Source organism: Lipotes vexillifer, unplaced genomic scaffold (assembly GCF_000442215.2).
Source record: "Lipotes vexillifer unplaced genomic scaffold, Lipotes_vexillifer_v1.1 scaffold2116, whole genome shotgun sequence".
Taxonomy (NCBI): Eukaryota; Metazoa; Chordata; class Mammalia; order Artiodactyla; family Lipotidae; genus Lipotes; species Lipotes vexillifer.
The window spans coordinates 560828-576518 of record NW_006791713.1 but is presented as its reverse complement, the minus strand read 5'-3'; the positions used below and the strand labels follow the sequence as shown (position 1 = coordinate 576518).

Sequence of the window (15691 nt, the reverse complement as noted above, 5' to 3'; positions counted from 1 at the left end):
CAGGAAGCGCAGAGAATCCCATACAGGATAAATCCAAGGATAAACACACCAAGACACATACTAATCCAAGTATCAAAAATTAAATACAAAGAAAAAATATTAAAAGCAGCAAGGGGAAAGCAACAAATAACATACAAGGGAATCCCCATAAGGTTAACAGTTTATATTTCAGCAGAAACTCTGCAAGCCAGAAGGGAGTGGCAGAACATATTTAAAGTGATGAAAGGGAAAAACCTACAACCATGATTACTCTACCCAGCAAGGATCTCATTCAGATTCGACAGAGAAATTGAAATCTTTACAGACAAGCAAAAGTTACGAGAATTCAGTACCACCAAACCAGCTTTACAACAAATAAAGGAACTTCTCTAGACAGGAAACACAGGAGAAGGAAAAGACCTACAAAAACAAACCCAAAACAATTAAGAAAATGGTAACAGGCACACACATATTGATAATTACCTTAAATGTAAATGGATTAAATGCTCCAACCAAAAGACACAGACTGGCTGAACAGACACAAAAACAAGACCCGTATATATGCTGTCTACAAGACACCCACTTCAGACCTAGGGACACATACAGACTGAAAGTGAGGGGATGGAAAAAGATATTCCATGCAAATGGAAAACAAAAGAAAGCTGGAGTAGCAATTCTCATATCGGACAAAATAGACTTTAAAATAAAGACTAATACAAGAGACAAAGAAGGACACTACATAATGATCAAGGGATCAATCCAGGAAGAAGATATAATAATTGTAAATATTTTGGCATCCAACACAGGAGCACCTCAATACATAAGGCAAATGCTAATGGCCATAAAAAGGAAAATCGACAGTAACACAATAATAGTAGGGGGCTTTAACACGCCACTTTCACCAATGGACAGATCATCCAAAATGAAAATAAATAAGGAAACACAAGCTTTAAATTGTGTTTAACACATTAAACAAGATGGACTTAACTGATATTTATAGGACATTCCATCCAAAAACAACAGAATACACTTTCTTCTCAAGCGCTCATGGAACATTCTCTAGGATAGGTCATATCTTGGGTCACAAATCAAGCCTTGGTAAATTTAAGAAAGTTGAAAGCATATAAAGTATCTTTTCCGACCACAACACTATGAGACTAGATATCAATTACAGAAAAAAAACTGTAAAAAATACAAACGTGGAAGCTAAACAGTACGCTACTAAATAACCAAGAGATTACTGAAAAACATCAAAGAGGAAATCAAAAAATACCAAGAAACAAATGACAATGAAAACACGACGACCCAAAACCTATGGGATGCAGTAAAAGCAGTTCTAAGAGGGAAGTTTATAGCAATACAATCCTACCTCAAGAAACAAGAATACAGAAAGAAGAACAAAAAAAACCCAAAGTTAGCAGAAGAAATCATAATGATCAGATCAGAAATAAATGAAAAAGAAATGAAACAACAGCAAAGATCAATAAAACTAAAAGCTGGTTCTCTGAGAAGATAAAGAAAATTGATAAACCGTTAGCCAGACTCATCAAGAAAAAAAGGGAGAAGCCTCAAATCAACAGAATTAGAAATGAAAAAGGCGAAGTAACAACTGACACTGAAGAAATACAAAAGATCATGAGAGATTACTACAAGCAACTATATACTAATAAAATGGACAACCTGGAAGAAACGGACAAATTCTTAGAAATGCACAACCTTCTGAGACTGAACCAGGAAGAAATAGAAAATATAAACAGACCAATCACAAGCACTGAAATTCAAACAAAAGCCCAGGACCAGATGGCTTCACAGGCGAATTCTATTAACACCTATCCTTCTCAAACTCTTCCAAAATATAGCAGAGGGAAGAACACTCCCAAACTCATTCTACGAGTCCACCATCACCCTGATACCAAAACCTGACAAAGATGTCACAAAGGAAGAAAACTACAGGCCAATATCACTGATGAACATAGATGCAAAAATCCTCAAAACAAAATACTAGCAAACAGAATCCAACAGCACATTAAAAGGATCATACACCATGATCAAGTGGGGTTTATCTCAGGAATGCAAGGATTCTTCAGTATACACAAATCAATCAATGTGATACACCATATTAACAACTTGAAGGATAAAAACAATATGATAATCTCAACAGATGCAGAAAAAGCTTTCGACAAAATTCAGCACCCATTTATGACAAAAACTCTCCAGAAAGAAGGCACAGAGGTAATCTACCTCAACATAATAAAGGCCATATATGACAAACCCACAGCCAACATCAGTCTCAATGGTGAAAAACTAAAACCACTTCCTCTAAGATCAGGAACAAGACACGGTTGCCCACTCTCACCACTATTATTCAACATAATAGTGGAAGCTTTAGCCACAGCATTCAGAGAAGAAAAAGAAATAAAAGGACCCCAAATCGTAAAAGAAGTAAAGCTGTCACTGTTTGCAGATGACATAATACTATACACAGAGAATCCTAAAGAAGCTACCAGAAAACTACTAGAGCTAATCAATGAATTTGGTAAAGTTGCAGGATACAAAATTAATGCACAGAAATCTCTGGCATTCCTATACACTGATGATGAAAAATCTGAAAGAGAAATTAAGGAAACACTCCCATTTACCACTGCAACAAAAAGAGTAAAATACTTAGGAATAAACCTACCTAAGGAGACAAAAGACCTGTATGCAGAAAAATATAAGACACTGATGAAAGAAATTAAAGACGACACAAAGAGATGGAGAGATATACCATGTTCTTGGATTGGAAGAATCAACATTGTGAAAATGACTATACTACCCAAAGCAATCTACAGATTCAATGCAATCCCTATCAAACTACCAATGGCATTTTTCACAGAACTAGAACAAAAAACTTCACAATTTGCATGGAAACACAAAAGACCCCAAACAGCCAAAGCAATCTTGAGAAAGAGAAACGGAGCTGGACGAATCAGGCTCCCAGACTTCAGACTACACTACAAAGCTACAGTAATCAAGACGGTATGGTACTGGCACAAAAACAGAAATATAGATCAATGCAACAGGATAGAAAGCCCAGAGATAAACCCACGCACATACTGTCACCTTATCTTTGATAAGAAGGCAAGAATATGCAATGGAGAAAAGACAGCCTCTTCAATAAGTGGTGCTGGGAAAACTGGACAGCTACATGTACAAGAATGAAATTAGAACACTCCCTAACACTGTACACAAAAATAAACTCAAAATGGATTGAAGACCTAAATGTAAGGCCAGGGCTTTCCTGGTGGTGCAGTGGTTAGGAATCCGCCTGCCAATGCAGGGGACATGGGTTTGAGCCCTGGTCTGGGAAGATCCCACATGGAACAGAGCAACTAAGCCCGTGCACCACAACTACTAAGCCTGCGCTCTAGAGCCTGTATGGCACAACTACTGAAGCCTGTGTGCCACGACTACTGAAGCCCGCACACCTAGAGCCTGTGCTCCGCAACAAGAGAAGCCACCACAATGAGAAGCCTATGCACCGCAACAAAGAGCAGCCCCTGCTCACGGCAACTAGAGAAAGCCCGCACACAGCAACAAAGACCCAACTCAGACAATAAATAAATAAATAAATAAATAAATATAAATAAATACATACATAAATAAATTTACTTTAAAAAAATAAATATAAGGCCAGAAACTATAAAACTCTTAGAGGAAAACATAGGCAGAACGCTCTATGACATAAATGACATAAATCACAGCAAGATCATTTTTGACCCACCTCCTAGAGAAACAGAAATACAAACAAAAATAAACAAATGGGACCTAATGAAACTTAAAAGCTTTTGTACAGCAAAAGAAACCATAAACAAGATGAAGGGATAAAATATTCGTAAATGAAGCAACTGACAAAGGATTAATCTCCAAAACATACAAGCAGCTCATGCAGCTCAATATCAAAAAAACAAACAACCCAATCCAAAAGTTAGCAGAAGACCTCGTTTCTCCAAAGAAGATATACAGATTGCCAGCAAACACATGAAAGGATGCTCAACATCACTAATCATTAGAGAAATGCAAATCAAAACTACAATGAGGTATCACCTCACACCAGTCAGAATGGCCACCATCAAAAAATCTACAAACAATAAATGCTGGAGAGGGTGTGGAGAAAGGGAACCCTTTGCACTGTTGGTGGGAATGTAAATTGATATAGCCACTATGGAGAACAGTATGGAGGTTCCTTAAAAAACTAAAAATAGAACTACCATATGACCCAGCAATCCCACTACTGGGCATATACCCTGAGAAAACCATAATTCAAAGAGAGACATGTATCACAATATTCACTGCAGCAGTATTTACAATAGCCACGCTATGGAAGCAACCTAAGTGGCCATCGACAGATGAATGGATAAAGAAGATGTGGCACATATATACAATGGAATATTACTCAGCCATAAAAAGAAATGAAACTGAGTTATTTGTAGTGAGGTGGATGGACCCAGAGTCTGTCATACAGAGTGAAGTAAGTCAGAAAGAGAAAAACAAATACCGTATGCTAACATATATATGGAATCTTAAAAAAAAAAATGGTTCTGAAGAACCTAGGGGCAGGAGAGGAATAAAGACACAGACACAGAGGTTGGACTTGAGGACACAGGGAGAGGGAAGGGTAAGCTGGGACGAAGTGAGAGAGTGGCATGGACATACACACACTACCAAGTGTATAACAGCTAGCTAGTGGGAAACAGCCACATAGCACAGGGAGATCAGCTTGGTGCTTTGTGACCACCTAGAGGGGTGATAGGGAGGGTAGGAGGGAGACGCAAGAGGGAGGAGATATGGGGACGTATGTTTATGTATAGCTGATTCACTTTGTTACACCGCAGAAGTTAACACACCACTGTAAGGCAATTATATTCCAATAAAGATGTTAAAAAAATTTTTAAACAAAAGGCCAGGTAAGTGCCCATCTGGTCGCTGCAGCAGCTGGTGTGTGCCTGCAGCAGAAATCACTAATGCCAGCTAAGTACCAGAGCAGGAGATGAGTAAGACTGTTTCTGCATACTTAAAGCATGTGCTTTGCAGAAATCATTTGTTAAGTCTTAACAGTTTATGTTGCCAAAATAAACGGACTGGTAACATATCTTAAGAGGAACAGCATCCTCTGACCCCACAGCTCAGAAGGAAGCAGTAGGGCATTTCTAAGAACTCTCTCTGTTGTTCCCTAGCACATATGCAATGCATGCTTATCATGGTTTAATCATTCAGATACAGAAAAGTACAAATAAAATGGAAAAGCCTTATAAGCCTTTTACTATTGCAAGAGCATTCCATAATTCCTCCCATAGAGCCCTGATATTAGAGAAAACAGAAGATCACAGCGGACCATCAGAGCCCCTACTCACTGGATGGTGATTTAAAATAAGAACTGCCAACTTGTACAGGGCCTCTGTTCCACTTGGAAACCAATACAAGTAACTCATCAGGCAAAGTGTGAGAAATTTGGCTGATGACAATTGGCAGCTAAATCTTTCAGTCTAATCACAGAGAACTGAAACCCAGCTGAGTGGTTTTTCCTAATACCTTGGCCCTGCTCCACAGCCCCTCTGGCCAAGACCCAGCCGCCGAGCCAGAGCACGTGCCCCAAGATGACGAGGGCCCAAGCCAGACACTCTGCTCGTGCCTGGGGTGGCTCAGGCCTGCTGCCAGGAGGGCTTTGGAGAGGGGCGCAGAGCTTAGGAGGCTACTTGACTCCACTTTCCCCCATTTGGGAACGGAGGGTGGAGAAGGTAACCAAAACATGCTATCAGCACTGACATGTCGACGTCCATAATTAACCTGCAAGTGTACTGGAGGTGAACCTGCAGCTCTTCAGCCGCAGAAAGAAATCTGCTTTTGTGTCTGGTGACTATTTGGACATATAGAAGCAGCAGTACATTTTGTCTCTGGACATGTTGGCAAATGAAGCTTGGGAAAGACAACTTTCAGTATGTGGAACTGCTCCGCCTTTTAACAATGATGTGAACTTCGGATTAAAATCTAACATTACTGTACAATTCCAACTATACAACATTTTGGAAAAGGCCAAACTGTGGAGACAATAAAAGGATCCGTGGTTGCCAGGGGCTGGGTGGGGGTGTGAAGAGCAGAGCTCAGGGGATTTTCAGGGCAGTGACACTAGCCTGCATGAGACTGTAACAGTGGCTACACATCCCTGCACATTTGTCCAAACCCATAGAGTGTACAACACAAAGAGTGAACTCTGATGTAGACCATGGGCTCAGGATGATGACGGCCTCGGTGCAGGTTCATCAGGTGTAGCACATGCACTCTCTGGTAGGGATGCTGATGGCGGGGGGCTGGGTGTACTGGGGCAGGGGTGGGAACTCTGTATTTTCACTCAATTTTGCTGTGAATCTAAAACTGTTCTAAAAAAATTAAGTGTGCATGTGTCCCTAACGTTAGATACTGTAAAAGTATGCATGATAAATCCTGTGCTACAGTAGTTCTAATATCTGTTATGCTGCAAAGAACTCCAATAGCTTTTTTCCTACAAACAGCAAATAACCAACGTGACAACTCCGAATCATTTCTATGAAATCGGAAAGCTCTTTCTTTGACCCTGAGTGCTATCTTCATATGTAAACATAAGTTCCATGAGTCTGTTAAGAAAAGCATTATGATCCATAGGGGCTTCCCTGGTGGCGCAGTCGTTAAGAGTCCGCCTGCCAATGCAGGGGACACGGGTTCAAGCCCTGGTCCAGGAAGATCCCACATGCCACAGAGCAACTAAGCCCATGTGCCACAACTATGGAGCCTGCACTCTAGAGCCCACAAGCCACAACTACTGAGCCCACGAGCCACAACTACTGAAGCCCGTGCACCTAGTGCCCGTGCTCTGCAACAAGAGAAGCCACCGCAATGAGAAGCCTGCGCACCGCAACAAAGAGTAGCCCCCACTCGCCACAACTAGAGAAAGCCCACACGCTGCAACGAGGACCCAACACAGCCAAATAATAATAATAATAATAATAATAAATTTACTTATTTATTAACGAAAAAGAAAAGCATTATGATTCATAGACATAAAAATTGCAATAAGGTGGGTGTGGGCCATTAGCTCTCACATGGAATGTTTCATTTCTGAGGAGTAACCCTGTTGAATTCTGTGTTCCCTATTTAGAGCCTGGGGCTGCTCTACTGCTCTCGTAAGGACTTGGGAACGAAAGCAAACTGAACAGTCAAGAGGTTGCAGAGGGGTGGGAAAGGAGCCAACAGCACTGGCCAGGGGTTCCCTGGCAGCGCTCATTTGCAAACATGATACAAAATCAACTGGCAGAAATAAGTCTGCACAACATAAACCGTGCTTATAACAACAGATGGGGAAACTCCAGGTAAATGAAGGGGGAAAAGGTCCTATCAGTATAGTGTTTCTTAATCTGCATGGCTGGCAAACAGTTGTTCATTTTATTATCCTTTACAAATGTTCATATATATATATATATATATATATATATATAAAGCTTTTACTTTACGTGAACAGAATATTTCACAGTAAGTTTAAAATTTACAGGCATTGCCATAACCCCCAAGTCCAATGACAGGTCAAATAATACATGTACTGCACGGTGTGAAACAATAAGAAAGGGCATATGAAAGATTCAAGATTGAATTATAATAGATCATGCTGCTATTCATCTGCTATAAATATTCTTTCCTAGTGTAGCATCATATAAAGCAACAATGGCAATACAGAGAAAAGTCGCAGAAATGTCACAAACAGATCATGAGCTCTCCATTTTAAAAAGAATTCAGAAGCCTTTGAATGTCAAATGCAAAAGAAATTAATTCATTCTCTCATTTTTTTTCCCCTAGCCAGTCCTGACAGCACAGAATTAATTTGACTCCTGACTACCTATGCAGCTGACAGTATTCCTGGCTTCTGAAATCCCCCAAGAGAAATTGACTTAGTGGACAAGCAGTGCAGCTGCTAGAAGAATCCTATAAATAGATCACGTAAAAAAAATCGACTCCCCACAAACACACCAAGAGTCCAAGGTGTAATTTTCAGAGAGTTTTTAAATGTTACGCTCCTAGATTAACATAACTTTTTCCTTTTGGAAACATATATGTATTTCCAAATTCTTAATGCTAAAGAACGTATATTCATCAAACACAGTCCCTGGCACATGTAGGTGATGGGTAAATATTCACGGAACTGAACCGACTCAGCAGTACTCCCATGGGGCCGGCAATGCTGGGACTCACCTGCCTTACCTGAGGTAGGAGGGCCATCTCTTCTTCCACCTCATTCTAGCGTCCATTTTCAAAACTCTGGCCCATTAGATCTGGTTATGTTTCTAATGCTAGTCTTGTAAGCAATACAAAGGTTACTATAGAAGCCACAGTTATGACAATAAATAAGCTTTAATCTAAATCCACTACATTCTATCTCAAGTGCAAGAATTCTGTAAAACAAACATTGGTTCTGTGCTAGGACTGGAAGCAGACTGAAAAATCAGGGCTGACTCATATCCAAGTTAGGAAACACTGCATGGCAAAATTACGACCCAACCAGAATTAAATGAAACATGGAAATTATTTTAAGGATTCTTTTAATAAGAATCTGTATTTAAGTTGTAATAGTAACCAATTTTCTTTCAAATATCCTGAACAGAGGTAAAGCCACTGTTAGGATCAAAAAGAAGCATACTTTACATGTGCAAGGCTACTCATGCATCTCATTTAATTCTTCTCTGATCAACAGGCAGAGGAAATGTGTGCACACAGCGCAGCTGGACAGCTGTGTCGCCCTCTGGACTATCATCCATTCATTCCTCCCCGGCCAGCAGAATGCTGGGTAGGGAGGTTGGCACAGCTTCTCAAACCATCCCTTCCCCCGGGAGTTAAGGTGCAGGGTCGACCACACATTTGTGTGGTGTACTGACATCACCATTCCAGACAGTAAGTTATTCCCTCTTATCCCTGAAACACCCCCAAATTCCTGCTTCCCACCTCTCCATTTGTAACTCGGCTTCAATGCATTTCTTTCACCACACCTCCTCTCCACAGAGTAATCATCCATTGAGCTGGAGAAACTAGATTTTGAGTTAAGAATGCTGAACTTTAAATGCACTCAACTCACCCAAGGAACTGCACAATTAGTGTGCTGCCTTACACTCTATAATGGGCTCTCTTCCCAACAACTTTATCAAGATTCTTCTTCTTCTACCTTGGCTTTGCTGGTCTTGAGGTCAGGGAACAAATGCACTAAAATGAAATGTGAAGTTCTTCCTTTGTAAAGTTTACTACCATCACCTCCCACCTCCCTTACATATCCAGCCCACAGCCCCCATGCGCACGTACACACACACACACACACACACACACACACACACACACACACACACTTCAAAGTTTAAGGACCATGATGGTTGCTCTGTTCAGTTAACATGTTATGTGGCTTCTGGCTGATGAACCTACTGGGGGCTGAACTTAACCGACAAAAGAAACCAAGAAACAAATGAGAGTCTAGAGTTCAAGCCATATTCTCTTCAAATTTCACTGAATCAATTCAAATGCAAGTACTAGTGTTATAAACATTTTATAAAACAGTTGACATAATAATATGAACAATTATTTTGTTAGGATTTTAATTTTTAAGGCAATAATTTCATCTTATAATCCATCTCACCTCTCCAGTCTAGCAATAGACAAAAATTTGATTTCTCAGGTGCAACGAAAAAATTCTTGGCTTCAGGAAGCCTCAAGTTAACACCAAGAAATTTTTTTTTTTTTTGCTGTACGTGGGCCTCTCACTGTTGTAGCCTCTCCCGTTGCGGAGCACAGGCTCTGGACGTGCAGCCTCAGCGGCCATGCCTCACGGACCTAGCCGCTCCACGGCATGTGGGATCTTCCTGGACCAGGGCACGAACCCATGTCCCCTGCATCGGCAGGCGGACCCTCAACCACTGCGCCACCACGGAAGCCCAACACCAAGAAATTTTAACAGCCAATAGAATAAAGTGGCTGAAGACTGGAGTTGCTCTTTTTGAGCTGAGACTTTCAGTTCACTACAAGTTGAGGGCAGTCATAAATAACAGCCTCTCTTCATACACACGCTACAGCCACCAAACAAGAACATAGTTCAAGAATACATGTTAGTATCAAGAATTTTTCTTCCCATGAAGTTGCTTTCTTTTTCTTCTTGCTACAGCAACATAATCACCATCTAAGACCTGAGTTCCTAAAACAGGAGACAATCTATATGTATTCCTAAATAAATATAGTTTTGAAAAAATACCACAGTAAAACAAAAGTGTATTGCTGGGTACCATGATGTTCACTGCAGCACTATTTACAATAGGCAGGACATGGAAGCAACCTAAGTCGCCATCAACAGATGAATGGATAAAGAAGATGTGGCACATATATACAATGGAATATTACTCAGCAATAAAAAGAAACGAAATTGAGTTATTTGTAGTGAGATGGATGGACCTAGAGTCTGTCATACAGAGTGAAGTCAGAAAGAGAAAAACAAATACCGTATGCTAACACATATATATGGAATCTTAAAAAAAAATGGTTCTGATGAACCTAGGGGCAGGACAGGAATAAAGACTCAGACGTAGAGAATGGACTTGAGGACACGGGGAGCGGGGAGGGTAAGCTGGGATGAAGTGAGAGAGTAGCATGGACATACACACACTACCAAATGTAAAATAGATAGCTAGTGGGAAGCAGCCACATAGCACAGGGAGATCATCTCGGTGCTCTGTGACCACTTAGAGGGGTGGGATAGGGAGGGTGGGAGGGAGACGCAAGAGGGAGGAGATATGGGGTTATATATATATGTATAGCTGATTCACTTTGTTATAACACAGAAGCTAACACACCACTGTAAAGCAATTATACTCCAACAAATATGTTAATAAATAAATTTTTAAAATTAAAAAATAAAAATAAAACCTTCCTTCCTGAGCACAACTAAAAAAAAAAAAAAGTGTTTTGCTGAATCTGTTTTCCTACTGGGAAAAGAAACTCTTTCAATATTAAATAAAAACAAAACATTTCACAAGATTAAAATTGTTTTTAAAAACCTAATATTAAAATTATTGATTTGGGGCTTTCCTGGTAGCATAGTGGTTAAGAATCTGCCTGCCAATGCAGGGGACACGGGTTCAAGCCCTGGTCTGGGAAGATCCCACACGCCACGGAGCAACTAAGCCCATGTGCCACAACTACTGAGTCCACGTGCTGCAACTACTGAAGCCCATGCTCCACCACAAGAGAAGCCACTGCAATGAGAAGCCCACGCGCAGCAACGAAGACCCAACACAGCCAAAAATAAATAAATAAATTTGTTTTAAAGAAGAGATATAGGGCTTCCCTGGTGGCGCAGTGGTTGAGAGTCCACCTGCCGATGAGGGGGACGCGGGTTCGTGCCCCCGTCTGGGGCGGAGGGGGGGTCCCACGTGCCGCGGAGCAGCTAGGCCCGTGAGCCATGGCTGCTGGACCTGCGCGTCCGGAGCCTGTGCTCCGCAGCGGGAGAGGCCACGGCAATGAGAGGCCTGCATACCGCAAAAAATAAAAATAAAAAAATAAAAAAATAAAAAAGATATAATTTGAGAGCAAATCACAAAAGACAACATTTTAAAAAATAAACAAACAAATAATATTACTGATTTGCATTAAACAACAAAACTCAAGAACTGGTCTTACTCATAGGACAGGCTGTTAGTAAAGCCCATTATAAAGGTTGATTTGTATCATTATAATTCCACATTTTATTGTGCACACCGTAGGGGCACTTTCACATTGTTAATCCACCCCACGAAACATCAGAAGAGACCAGTATCCTAAGTACACCGCAAGGAAACACGCTCACAGAAGGTAAAGCAACCTGCCCAAGGCCCTGCAGCTGAGGACTACTTCTGGCTCATGCCGCAGCGTCTCCCTCAAAAGTTCATGACCTTTCTCACCACACATGACTCCCCAAAGCAGTTTTTTTTTAATATGCTTCAACTTTTCAATTTTTATGTATAAGCTCATTTCTTTATACCTTTTGCCATCTCAGATCAACAACTATGTATTGTGCACGAGGTGCCCTGGCCGGCGTCCCAGAAGCTCCACCGCAGCCGGACTGGGTCTGCCCCTGCACCTCGCTGCCCGCTGCCCACTCCCCAGGCCCCGCCCCCAGCTCACACAGCCAGAATGAAAACCCCACGAGATACACTTAGGATTCGCTTGGTCTTCTGGTAACTCATCGTGCAAGGACCCCCGTTAGCCCTCAACTTCACCAACCCTCGCCAATCTGGCTGCTATGAGTCATGCAAAAGCATCAGACTAATCTATTCCCTCTGCCTTTTTCATGGATAACCAATTGTTTCTAACACCATTTTTTAAACGTCATAAACAGATTAAAAGAAATCGACCAATTAAAAGAAAGGAAAAGAAATAGCCGTTTTCCTGAATGAGGCCCATTAGGTACAGTGCATGCCTCCCTGTGAAGCACAATTAAACATCTACTCTCTGAAAGCGCATCCAGGCTCCCTGTGTCCCAATACTTCTAGGTCAAACCTCGGCAGAAAAATTGTTTTCCAAGTTGTTAGTCCCCTAGGCAAAATAAATTCTAAACCTCAAATGTGCAAGCCAAGAATGTTACAAATCTTCCAGCAATTCCTCTAGAAGCATCCTTAACCCACAAACAAACTATAATAAAAGGCAGCTGTGTTTCTAAACATGTGATCAACGTGACATTCAACCAAGGGGGAGGGGGTGGGGGAAAGGGGGATGTTACGTGAAACCCGAGTGATTCAGAATTTTTGATCATTTGAAAAGAGTTTGAGTACAGCTTAAATACTTAAAATTTCCCTCTGTTTCCATGCTTAGTACATGATTTTTCTCCCTAGAAATTCAGACCTCACATATGAGGCCCGTAAACTTCTATTCCTCCATGACCGACACTTTCCAACACATAAATAACTTCCTGGCCTGGTTCCTTTCCCGTCAAACCACTGGGGTGCCCACTGTTGTGAACACAGTCATTCCCGAGTTCTTCGTGCTCTGACACCTCTGAAGGGGCACAAATCACTCCCACACATATTGCCAAACCCCCAACAAAACAACCGCTCGGACTTAACATGAAATTCTATCAGAGGTCTACAAATATTCTTTTTACCCTTACAATCTTTGAAAAGAATCTACATTTCATTAAAAAAACAGTTAGTTTCAACAATTTAGTAACTACTTGGTAGGGAAAAAATCAATTACTTCCCAAGATTAACATAGTTATTCCCAGTAACTGTTACAAACACAGCTGTGTTGTCAAGGAGTTTAGTACGAGTTTTCCAAATTAAATATAAAATGTGGAAGATAAGCATTTAAAAATCTGTACCAAAAAACAGCTGTACTACAGTAATTGGTCTTAATTTTAATGCAAATTAAAATTTACCAAGATATATTATTAAAACCATAAAAAAACACCAAAAAAAATTAATCAAAATAAGCAGGGTTACAATTATTTGAACTAAATTATATTTACATAATTTCCAGATAAGCCCAAGATTTCTAAATTCTAAAAAAACACTTAAAATTATACACAATCACAACCATACCATAAAGTTCCTAGCACCCCTTGAACTTAAAGAGTTTATTATTAAAATGGCTTTCAACATAGTTTTTAATAAAAACATTTCATTCCATTTCCTACTTTCAGGTACTAAATTATCTCAACTTAAAATCTTGAGACCAGGGACTTCCCTGGTGGCACAGTGGTTAAGGATCCGCCTACCAATGCAGGGGACTCAGGTTCGAGCCCTGGTCCAAGAGGATCCCACATGCTGCAGAGCAAATAAGCCCGTGCGCCACAACTACTGAGCCTGCGCTCTAGAGCCCTCAAGCCACAACTACTGAACCCGCGCGCCCAGAGCCCGTGCTCCTCAACAAGAGAAGCCACCGCAACGAGAAGCCCGCGCACCGCAACACAGAGTAGCCCCTGCTCGCCGCAACTAGAGAAAGCCCGCGTGCGGCAACTAAGACCCAACGCAGCCAAAAATTTTTTAAAAAATAAAATAAAATAAAATAAAATCTTGAGACAAATAAAATTTAGTCTACTAAAGTGATTTTCCACAAATTTTTAAGAAGTCATGTTCCCAAGCACAGATTGCCAAATGATTTGCACATATAAACAAAAACGCACTCCTTTAAAACAATTAGTGGCCATGAGACACGCTTCAGAGGCAGAGCAGGTCCCCCTGCGAGACAGCGCGGTTCAGTCGGAGCCACTCACCACCTCCTCCAGTGCAGCACTGCGCCCGAAAGAGCACGTGAGGTGTGTCAGGCAGCTCACAAAGGACGAGAAGAGCTCGCTTGGAATGGCGGTTAAGACGTTGCGAGGGAACACAGTTATCAGGTTGCTGATGATGCTGGAGATCCCCACAGCTTCAGAATCTTCTATCTCAATTCTACAACCCAAGGCATGAGCATCAGCGTTAAGTGGAGCAGAGGTAACTCGTTTCCAAACATGCACCCATTCATTTTCAAAGGCACATCTCTGTGTACTCATTTCAACGGACACATATAACTCTAAAATATAAAAGCAGGGGAATCGCTAGTTTCTTTTTTCCTCCACTGTTAATCATGAGGAAGAACTGAAGCTCCTTTTTGGTTCTAAGGGCCAGGATACCTACCCATTGATGGTATTCAGTAAGCCCTCAATGAAGTGTGCGAGATAATCCACTTGGGACCCTTCGTCGGGGAAGATGGGTCCGTGAAGAGAAGCTAACTGGGCGAGGCACTGCAGGGAGTCTTGTGCCATGTCGGAATCTTCTCTGATTTTTCGATGTACCTGTTAGAAAGAATCGCTAATCCATAAACATAAATTCTTCTTTTGTAAGGGTCACGTGTCTATCGTGCCAAACGAGGTGAGAGAAAAATTCACTGTAGCTGAGCATTTCTAGAAAACTAGAAATTCCCAAGTTAAACTAAATTTGAAAATTGTCCCTCAGTCCACTTTATGTTATAGGCCATGATTTTAAACATACCAATTAATTGTCAGTGGAGAGCTACCTACATTTTGAAAACTGAACTGTCTCCGGCGTGTTATGACAAAGAAACAGATGCCAGCCAGTCAGACATACTGCTTCTTCTAAAAACAGCAGCAACGACAGTCATCTGTATTATGCTAACTATGCCTCGCTGCAGCTTCTTGCTAAAGTTAGCAAAGTTCGGGCAAGAGCATATAGATGCTGCTTCCCTGGAAGCAGACAGTTACACACTCGCAAAACCAACATGCCCTCCAATCCCTAGAAATTCACTCATTCAAACAATATATTAACATGGTCTTTCATCAACTCTGATATTGCCTACAATTTATTTGAATCTCATTTTATCCTATATCATTGCTATTAATAAATTTTTTTAATGTTTAAATTTTACTTAAATTATATTTAAATTCACTTTAAACCTCACATAGAATTTATTTCAGTGCTGCAATACTGAGGTGAAACACCTGGCATACAGTGTTCTGATGAAGGAAACACTCCCAAAATATTGCTCCCTAATTTTACAGTGTCATTAATATTCTCAGACTTACATAATTAAAACAGACAAGGAAAATATTTTTAGCAGAGAAATCACAGGTAATTGTTTATCTTCATCCACCACATTTACTGTGGCCACTTTCTACTTTCCACAAGGATTTGACTTTTCCAGCCCCTCT

General features: G+C 40.9%; 1 protein-coding gene across 1 annotated transcript in view; it reads right to left on the bottom strand.

Annotated features, from left to right (window-relative positions):
* XPO4 (exportin 4) overlaps window positions 1-15691 on the bottom strand; it is a 108366-nt gene that overhangs the window by 36252 nt on the left and 56423 nt on the right. Inside the window, exons 8-9 of the mRNA XM_007464508.1 lie at window positions 14661-14818; window positions 14261-14435 (exon numbers count right to left, since the gene is read on the bottom strand). Of these exons, the coding sequence (XP_007464570.1) occupies window positions 14261-14435; window positions 14661-14818 (333 nt within the window). The remainder of the gene's footprint in view (window positions 1-14260; window positions 14436-14660; window positions 14819-15691) is intronic.